The following is a 10,593-nucleotide window of genomic DNA, read 5'->3' as shown; positions in this document are numbered from 1 at the left end:
CTTTCTTTCTTTCTTTCTTTCTTTCTTTCTTTCTTTCTTTCTTTCTTTCTTTCTTCCTTTCTTTCTCTCTCTCTCTCTTTCTCTCTTTCTTTCTTTGTTGTTGTTTTATTTGTTTTCTTTTTTTTCAAGACAGGGTTTCTCTATGTAGCCCTTACTGTCCTGGAACTTGCTTTGTAGACTAGGCTGGCCTTGAACTCACAGAGATCTGATTGTTTCTACCTCCTGTGTGCTGGACTAAAGGCGTGCACCACCACCACCACCACTACCTGGCTTTTTGTAGTTTCCAGTTAGTTTTATCATACCAAATGAAATTCTAATGCTGCTATAAAGGCATAGTTCCTGGGCTTACCCATGGCTTCATCTGTGCAAGAACAGAGCTTTAAGAGAACCAGGTTTGGAAAGGATAAAGGAAGAAATGTGGTTTCTGCTTAAACTTAAAATCTCAATGATTTTAATAAGGCACATCCTCCTGCCTCAGCCTCCAGAGAAGGAGTGGATATGTACCATCACCTTAACTTGATATCTGTTTTCAGAGACTATATCGCATATTTTTTTAAGAATTATTTATTTAATGTATGTGAGTACACTGTTGCTGTCTTCAGACACACCAGAAGAGGGCATCAGATCCTATTACAGATGGTTGTGAGCCACCATGTGGTTGCTGGCAATTGAACTCAGGACCTCTGGAAGTGTAGTCAGTGCTCTTAACCACTGAGCCATCTCTCCAGCCCATCTCATATGTTTGATAAAATAAATTTAAAAAGAACTTTGAAACAAAAGGTGGGTGGTGGTACACATCTTAAATCTCAGCACTCCAGAGGCAGAGGCAGGTGGATCTCTATGAGTTCAAGGACAGCCTGGTTTACAAAGCAAGTTCCAGGACAGCCAGGACGGTTACACAGAGAAATCCTATCTCAAAAAAGCAAAACGAGCAATCAAACAAACCAAAAAGAAAGAAAGGAAAGGAAAAATGAGGGAGAGAAAGAGATGAAGGGCAAGTCTCCAGTGAACGCTGCAGGAGACAGTGCACTGCACTGCAAGTCTTACTGTAGAGATCCGATCTGGTGAAGTGTTAAAACGAGAGATTTTGTGATGAAGTTACTTCTTGCTCTCTAGTGAAGCATGGGGCCTCTCCTACTCATACCCTTATCAATTTGCCCTGCCACGATGACAAATTTGTCATTGCAAGTGTCCTGCAATTAGAAATTAATGATACTTCTCATGAAGCTAATTTCCAAAAAGACCTCTGTTTCTGGCAGATTATCTTACTGGATGGTTTTTGACAACAGTATATTATATTTAGGTCCCTAACCCATATAAACACTTGTAAGATTTTATGCTTAATCACTAGCAGTGTGATTCCCTCTCATAAAAGGAGATGATAAAAGGGCTTCAAATAAAGATTTTGAGAGTCTTGTTTCACATAAATTGATGCCAGTCATCATTGAAAAGTCTTCACAGAAACAGAGTTATTCAACATACAATTTTTAAATGTGTAGAAATTATATAAAGAAAATTCTTTATGAAAGAACACTTGAGTTCTTCTCAAATTAATCTGATGAATGCTATTAATTAATATGACAAATGAAATTCTAACCAGAGATTCCAGTGGACTAAGTAGGTAGGGGGAAATATTCTTGAATTTATTCCAAAATCCACTCCCAGCAAGTCACTGCGATGGCTGTACCTCTGAGCCCTCTTCTCTGTTCATTTTTGTATTGTCTTCAGGCGGCAAAGGTGGAAGGGGTGGGGACTGAGACATGAACAGGGGGACAAGCAACATCTCCAGCACTGCACAGTAGCATAGGGGATGGTTTCAGATTCTTTGTTGTTGTTGTTTTGTTTTTAAGACAGGGTTTCTCTGTGTAGCCCTGGCTATCCTGAAACTCACTCCATAGACCAGGCTGGCCTTGAACTCAGAGATCCACTTGCCTTTGCCTCCCGAGTGCTGGGATTAAAGGTACACAGCACCAACCCTAGATGATTCTTTGACTCTTGTTTCCCATTTATACAAAGAGTCAAATCTCATGGGGACTAGGGATGTAAACATTAAAAAAAATGGTCAGGTTTCTTCCAAGCACTCTAAAATCAAATATGGAACGATCTTTTTTTAAATCTCCAGATGGAAATGGCTACAATTTCAGTATGAAAGCTAGGAAACAGTGTAGGGAAAATGACAATAGATTTAAATAACAAAAAGCTTCAAACTTCCCTAGGACAAACGATTCTATTAACAAACTCACCAGAACACCGAGGAGTGGAACAGAAACCCTAGAGATACTCAGGCGCTAACAACGTGTAAGAATGGAGAGATCTCTATCATTGTTTAGGAATGAAAGGAAGAGAGGCTGTGCAGCAGCTGAGAGTTCAGGGAGAGAGGAACACATAACAGGAAGTGAGTGAGATATTACTGCTGTGTTAAAATGAAAGCAACAGATGCTAATAGGGTCCTCGAGCAGTGTTTAAGGCAGTTCAGCTAAAGGCAAGCACAATCAAAGTACTTTAATATATGAATGAGAAGATCATAAAGTAGCCTGTTATTATGAAAACCTGTTCAGATCACAAAGTAACCTGTTATTTATGACAAATTAGTACACACTAAAAAGTGTAAAATCAGCATTATTATGTTAAAACAAATAGTGAGTAAAAACATAGAATGTACCAACTGATCAGCCATGATTGTTTTCTTTACAAAGCAAGAAAAGGAAAACATATATAGAATTATCTAACTTATGCAAATAACGTCATTCTATGCTATGTTAATATATACATTGATATATTCTTAAAAGATGTATACCAGTCTGTAAGAAACACTTAAAAGTAGAATAAAAATGATGAAAATATAATATTTTGAAAAAAAGCTAAATTATCATTTTTAAAACACTCATTTTGTCCTATTTAAGGTATAGGAAACAATAACAATAACTTTTAACATCAGAAAAAAGTTCATTTGTAACATGAAGATAAGTAAATTTTTGTTCTTACTTCTTTTTCCACCGTCTTTCCCCAGGATAGGATTGTTTCGAACATCTATGGTATTTACAAAGCAAAGACAGTGGTCAGAGAACTGTAAAGTATAAATGAAAGTCACAAGTATTATGGCAATTTGCATTACTGCTTGGAAAGCTGGGGGACATGTATGTGTGTACATGTGTGTGCATGTATATGTGCATGTGTGTGTGCATGTACATGTGTGTATGTGTCGTATCAGGTATCTTTCTCCCTTGCCCTTCACATTATTTATTTTATGCCACAAAGTCTCTCAACTGAGCCTGGAGCTTGCAATTGCATCAAATAGCCGGTGAGCGAGCCCACAGGAACTTGCTGTTTCTGCTTCCCCATCCCTAGGGTGCAAGTGTGCACCATGGTTTTCAGCTTTTTCCATTGGTCTTGGGATCTGAACTCACTGGACCTGGTCCTCAATACAAAATGCTCACAACCAAGTGCAGCAGGGACTGGGAGTCTGTTTCAGGTTTCTAACATCCTGTAGCTGGGAGACTGTCTCTGAGCCAGTCTGATTTTCTTTTTGAACCATGGTCACATGCCGTAGTACCTGTTATGTGTAATCCACCTTTATTCTAAGACTTGGGGGCAGACTCGTCCACCCTGTTAGATAATCTGGGTAATCGGGATGAGCCACAGGGTTACTCTGCTGCCTCAGAACTGTACAGTCAAACCCCAGGGCAGCTGTCTGCCACACCTTTTCATCTTGCCACTCTCGTTCTTTTCTCTTCTCTTTCCTGTTTATACCACCTCGCCAATACATTTTTCTCACCTCTTTTTTTTTTTTTTTTTTTTGGTTTTCCGAGACAGAGTTTCTCTGTGTAGCCCTGGCTGTCCTGGCACTCACTCTGTAGACCAGGCTGGCCTCAAACTCAGAATCTGCCTGCCTCTGCCTCCCAAGTGCCGGGATTAAAGGCCTGCGCCACCACTGCCCGGATTTTTCTCACCTTTTAACACATTCTCTAATTTGTATGACTCACAGTTCTTAACCTGCTCCTTTATCATCTGTGTATATTTTATCCTGCCTACTTCTTTATGCTCATGTCTCTGGACCTTTTCTTGATGAGGTGACATTGTTTCTACTTCCTTCTCTGTCATAGCTAGGATTACTATTGCCGAGATACAACACCATGGCTAAAATCAACTTGGGGAGGAAAGGGCCTATTCAGCTTACACTTCCACATCACTGTTATCATGGAAGGAAGTTGGATCAGGAATTCTAACAGGGCAGGAACCTGGAGGCAGGAGCTGATGCAGAGGCCATGGAGGGGTGCTGCTTACTGGCTTGCTCCCCACAGCTTGCTCAGCCTGCTTTTTTTCTTTCTTCTTTTAATTTTTTTTTTTTTTTTTGGTTTTTCGAGACAGGATTTCTCTGTGTAGCCCTGGATGCCCTGGAACTCACTCTGTAGAACAGGCTAGCCTCAAACTCTCGAACTCAGAAATCCGCCTGCCTCTGCCTCCCAAGTGCTGGGATTAAAGGCGTGCACCACCACCGCCCGGCCTCTCAGGCTGCTTTCTTATAGAACCCAGGACCACCAGCCCAAGGGCAATATCACCCCCAGTGGGATGGGCCCTCTCCCATTAATCACTAATAAGATAGGCTTGCCCACAGCCCCACCTTATGGAGGCATCTCCACTGAGGTTCCCTCCTCTCAGATGACTTCAGTTTGTGTCAAGTTGAAAGAAAACTAGCCAATATAATCTTCCTTTCTGTTTTCTATTTTATTCTAGTTGTTTTTTTTCTTTTTATCTTGATTTGGGGGCTGTTTTTATGTAACTCTTTGCTTTTGTCCCCGTCTCCATCATATACTTTGTTTCACCTCACAGGTCATTGCTGTCATGGCAACCAAAGGCCAGCTCCTCTCACATGGAACACACTATCGTCTCTGCCACTTTGCTATTTTTCTGTGATAATTCTGTGCCGCACACCTGTCAGTCTCGGACTTTGTCTGCACGTTTCCGGTACAAGGGAATACGCCTTTCCTATTCTTTCTGCTGTCATCATCTACCGAGTAGTCCCTGCCCCCATCACGGAGCCCAGATAAGTTCTTTTTGGTTCTCTCGAGGGAAACAAAGATGTAGTTAATGTCTCCACCATACCCTAATAGGCTGCATCCCTTCCAACTCTCTTCCTGTGTTCATTGAAGAGGTCTGGATTTATCAGATGTGATAAACTGAGGATTAGAGGTGTGGCCAAGGAACTCCCTGAGCATGATCCTGAGGAGCGTTTGGCATTCAAATGAACTGAGAAAAAATACACAGCTTTCTAGTAACTATACCCCCCCCCCCGTCCAACAGACTGTCCCTCATCCTGCTATACTTCCTGCCTGCTGCTCTGCCTCTGCACATGCACCAGCCTGACATTCTCACGTCTCCCAACTCCTGTGCTGCTTTTTGTTCACAATGCTCTGATTCGGTCTTCCCCTTTATTTCTCTGTTAATCATTTCTTTTTTGGGGGTTGGGAGGAGAGTTGAGACAGGGTTTCTCTGTGTAGTTCTGGCTGTCCTGGAACTCACTCGGTAGACCAGGCTGGCCTCGAACTCAGAAATCCACCTGCCTCTGCCTCCCGTGTGCTGGGATTAAAGGCATGCGCCACCACCGCCCGGCTCTGTTAATCATTTCTGGATATTTAGTATACAAAATTGTTGCCTCTGTTCCTTCTTTTTTATGGCCATCTTTTTTCTGTCTTCATTCATTCATTCCTTCACTCACAGAATGCTCACTGTGACTGAGCCTTACAGTGAACACTATAATTGACCATGTCAATGACTGCCACAGTGACCACTATGGCTGGCCATCACAGTGATCACTACAACTGGTCACTTCAATGACCGCTATGGCTGACCATCACGGTAACTGCTATAACCAACTACCTCAGTGGCTACACCAGGGGTGACTATTACTGACTGGCGCAGTGGGCACTACAACTGACCACATCAGTGACCACTGATCATGATCAATGACCATGGAATTGCAAGTATATGGCACATTTTTTTCTTTTAAAAAACAAACAAGATTTTGGAGATCAAATGCAGGTCCTTGCAGACACCTTATTAACTGAGCTTTGTCTCTAGGCCCCATGTGTGTGTGTGTGTGTGTGTGTGTGTGATATCTACATGTATGTGTGGTGTACATGTATGTGTACATGCACAAGGAGGCCAGAAATTGATATTGGCATCTTCCACCATTCTCCCCTCTATTTATTAAGGCAGGGTCTCTCAATGAGCCCAGGAGCTCGCCAGATTTGGACAGTCTAGCTAGCCATCTTGTCTAAGGGATCCTATCTCTGCCTCCTGTACAGTGGAACGTGGGCTGCCATGCTTTCCTGGTTTTTGTATTGAACACTAGTGATCACACTTGAGTAGCAAGCACTCTAACCCACTGAGCCATCTCACTTTTCCCTTACGTGTTTTTAAAGTTGTTATTAAATATGCTTTTTTGGTTATATAAAGTTCTGATACATTTAACTGAATATTCTGGGTTCCCAACCACCTTTTTGGAGTCTGACCATGGAAACAGCTTTTTTCCTCCCATTATACGCAACAGTCACTAACTGTGAGACACATGGGTTGATAGATCTCAGACTTCCTTCCTTGTTTTTAACTCTTACACGTTTGTATACTACTTTCCTCTACTCAGAAACTCAGAATGTGAATAGCAAGAGTTAGCCTCCTAATTCTCATGGCTGTTATGATCTTGCCAAAAGTATGTTGAGATAACATAAGTTAACTAACTAGGTAGTGAAGGACATCTATCAAAAACTATGCTAGCCGGGCAATAGTGGTGCAGGCCTTTGATCCCAGCACTTGGGAGGCAGAGGCAGGTGGATTTCTGAGTTTGAGGCCAACCTGGTCTACAGAGTGAGTTCCAGGACAGCCAGGGCTACACAGAGAAACCCTGTCTAGGAAAACCTAAAACAAAAAACCAAAACCAAAAAAAAAAAAAAAAACTGTGCTAAATTTGACAATGGTCAGTCTGAAACTTTTGTGTCTGTTATTACAGCACTTGGCTGTTGTAAATTTTACTTAAATCCCAGCTCGAGGTTTCTACCCCATCTTGGCTATTTAAGTTTCTGGATGAAAGACACACACAACCTTTATATTTACAATAAGCCTAAACAACACAAGAATGGGGGTAGATACTACTCTCTATGCTGTTAGAATCTACCTTCCTATTGATAACCCTGAGTTACTACTATGTTTCATCTGGGCTACTCTTACCTCCAATAGGTTAGCCCACAGGGCCACCTTTTCTTTACTTCTAACCCATGGCTGCTTCTGCTTCTTCTTCTTGCACTTTCTTCTTCTCCACTTGTGGCTCCTCTCTGACCCCAAGCCCAGGAAACCTAAACCTCACCTGCGTCTCTTCTACCAGGCTATTGGCTATTGGCATCTTTATTTACCAATCAGAAATAACTTGGGGATAGGGTCACAAGAGCTATGTGTAGACTCCAAGTTTTGGGGGCCCACACTTAGCATTATAATAGCTAGCAAAAGACCAAACCTTAACATTTGGCTAGTTGTATTTTGAGTCTTTTACAATTACAAATGACCCTATGAATACAGGATCTTTGTGTTAGTAGGTATCTTAGCCAATGTTCTATTGCTGTGAAGAGACACCATGACCATAGAAACTTTTATAAGAAAAAATATTTAATTGGGGCTGACTTATAGTTTCAGAGGTTTAGTCTATAACCATCATGGCAGGAAGCATGGCAGCATCCAAGCAGATATGGTGCTAGAGAGATATTTGAGAATTCTATATCTGGATCAGCAGGCAACAGGGAGAAAGACTGGGCCTGGCTTGAACATTTGAAATCCCAAAGGCCAGCCCCAAGTGACACACTTCCTCCAACTATACCCATTGCAACAATGCCACACCTCCTAATCCCTCTCAGTGACCAACCATTCAAATATAGGAGCCTGTGGGGGTCATTCCTATGCAAACCACCACAGTAGGCATGGCAGTGAGCGTAAAAAAAAATTATTCTATTTATTTCTTCCATATCAGCAATACATAAGCACATGCATTTAATTGATAGGATTCAAGCTTTAAACATGAGTTCATAATCATTTCCTGCCTCCTACACTTTCTCAGATTGAAAAGGAGCTCCCTGGATAACCAGTGCACAGCAGTCATCTTGCTTAGAACAAAATGCATCTAGTCACGGCGGCTTGCTTTTGGTCATCAAATTCCTGCCATCCCGTGGGCCAAAGCTGGGCATCCTAATCTTCCTGGTCCACTTCTTAGGAATTCTGAGATTCCTCTCCAGAACTCAGTTCAGAAGAGGAACTATGTAATACTCCTGCAGGAAGAAGCAAAAGTCCTGAACAGGTCTGGTCTGTGTCCTGAGAACCAACCCAGGAAGAGATTCTCTATGAGAAAAGCTGGAAGAGGGCTAGGGAAATGGCTCCATCGGTAAACTGTTTGCCACCCAGCCTGAGGACCTGAGTTCAGATCCCCAATACTCATGTAAAAAACTGGGTGTGGCAGGGGTAATTATAATCCCAGAGCCAAGGAGACAGAGACAGGAGTCCTTGAAGCCTGCTCACCAGACACCCTCACTGAATCAGTCAGTGAGCTCCAGGTTCAGTGAGACTACACACCACACACACACACACACACAGAGCAACCTGAATGAGTGTGCAGGAAGGCACAATCCTGCCAGCTTGTGTGAGAGGTGGAAAGGGGGATGGGCAATCCTGCAGCTTACGTGAGGAGGGCACGACAGACCTGCAGTCTGGGAGGCACAGAGGCAATCCTGTCAGCATGTCAACCTTGCATCCATCTGTCCCAGAAACTGTCTCCAATGCTGGAGACAAGTTGCTCTGGTGTTCGTTCTCTTCTGTGTCCATTTCTCATGCCTCATGCCCTTTCTGAGATGTATTTGTGCCCCATCTGCTTCCATTTCTGTTTATTGCAGAGTGGCGGGCATGGTGAGTGACAAAACACATCTTTAAGATCTCAGGGCCCTAGACGATTGTGTGGAACAAAGTGAACTTCTCTGCCCAGGACCAACTTCATCCTCTTTACTTGGGTAAATCATGAGCCTATACTGTGACTTGTGCTGTTGAGTGTTTTGAGACCTATCATAACAAATATCTTAAACTCAATTGAACAACAACAACAACAAAAACAAAACTGAATGATCTAAAATCCTAGGCTATTTTTTTACTTTAAAGGGTATCTAAAATCAGAGTGATTTAGAACTTTAGTAACACAGAGACGTATTTGCTACATTTAGAATTTAAAATTGTTCTTACGTCTTGTCCTTTTCCGTCCTTTCATGGTGATTGAGCTGTCAGAATCAGAAGTATCTGAAAAGAAAAGGGAAAATAAAACCAGTAACCTAGAACTAAAACAGCCATAGGAACTCTCTGACTACCTCAATAGTAGAGAAGAGTATTTGGACCATAAAGATGCTTTCATGATCTTTTCTGTCAGGATAGAGGTCCCGAGTCCTTTAGTCCTCACTGCTAATCATCCCACGAATTCAACGTGTAGGGACTGATGGGCCTGGCAAGTATGTAATAACGCAAATGTAAAATGAAACAAATACAATAAAAGGAGCATTACCATTCGACTACAATTACTCCATTAAGCCACAATTCATAATGATTTTGAATGAAAAAAAAAAATGAGGACATGGCTGCTCCTGTGTGGTTGAGAGGGGTCCCTGTAGATATGACGGAGAGCACGAGGCATTTGGAAGAGTCTAGACTGAAAATGGCCAGCAGGCTGAAGCGGCCATGAGAGAAGGTGGGAGGAGGAGCCAGAGAGGTCAAGAGGTGGGGCAAGTGCACCAAGAAAGATCCAGGAGCGGAGCTGCTTCCCAAGAGGGCAAGAGACCTGTGTCCTTGTGTCCTGGCTGAGGTTAAATAGGATCAGAAGCAGGAGTGGGGGTGGGGGTGGGGTAGGAGGTGGGGGTGTGTGCTAGAGTAGGGGGTGGGGTGAGAAGCGCTCGCTGGGAGGAGCCACAGATACTGAGTGAGACTTGTTCCAGGTTTCTTTATGGGTTTTTTGTTTGTTTGTTTGTTTATTTTTGTTTGGTTTTCTATTTTCAAGACAGGGTTTCTCTGTGTAGCCCTGGCTGTCCTGGAACTCATTCTGTAGACCAGGCTGGCCTCAAACTCAGAAATCCACCTGCCTCTGCCTCCCAAGTGCTGGGATTAAAGGCGTGCGCCACCACTGCCGGCTTCTTTCAGTTTTCAAAAACTCCAGATGGTCTCCCAGGTGCCGTAGGGTATGCTGTGCCGCGTGGTCACAGTAAAGCACAGCAGGGAGCAGACGTTCTGAGTTCAGACACTGAACTGGAGTGGATACAAACCGGCCTTATGCTTTTCACTCCAGTTCACAGCTCAGTACTGAGTCCCAGGCTTCTGAAAGCATTGTTTTATGGATTTGGAGTTGTGCTCACAGAGCTGAGCTGACTCGGTGAATGCAGTGCTTTGAGAGCCTGGGGACCTGAGTTTGATGCAGAACTCATGGTTTTTTTGTTTGTTTGTTTGTTTTTTGTTTGTTTTTGTTTTTGTTTTTGTTTAAAGAAAGAGAGAGGGGGGAGGGAGGGAGGGAGGGAGGGAGGGAGGGAG

General features: G+C 42.9%; 1 protein-coding gene across 10 annotated transcripts in view; it reads right to left on the bottom strand.

Annotated features, from left to right (window-relative positions):
- Window positions 1-10,593, bottom strand: part of LOC114640634 (nuclear autoantigen Sp-100-like) — a 76,712-nt gene that overhangs the window by 25,138 nt on the left and 40,981 nt on the right. For all 10 annotated transcript variants that reach the window (XR_003714177.1, XM_028789590.1, XM_028789589.1 and 7 more), the window contains 2 exons: window positions 9,268-9,321; window positions 2,986-3,030 (listed from right to left, as the gene is read on the bottom strand). Coding sequence is in view for 9 of the 10 variants with exons in the window: in XM_028789590.1 (XP_028645423.1) it covers window positions 2,986-3,030; window positions 9,268-9,321 (99 nt within the window). In the remaining variant the exon portion in view is untranslated. The remainder of the gene's footprint in view (window positions 1-2,985; window positions 3,031-9,267; window positions 9,322-10,593) is intronic.

The sequence above is a fragment of the Grammomys surdaster genome, unplaced genomic scaffold (assembly GCF_004785775.1).
Source record: "Grammomys surdaster isolate TR1022 unplaced genomic scaffold, NIH_TR_1.0 125846, whole genome shotgun sequence".
Taxonomy (NCBI): Eukaryota; Metazoa; Chordata; class Mammalia; order Rodentia; family Muridae; genus Grammomys; species Grammomys surdaster.
This window is presented reverse-complemented; position numbering and strand designations above follow the sequence as displayed.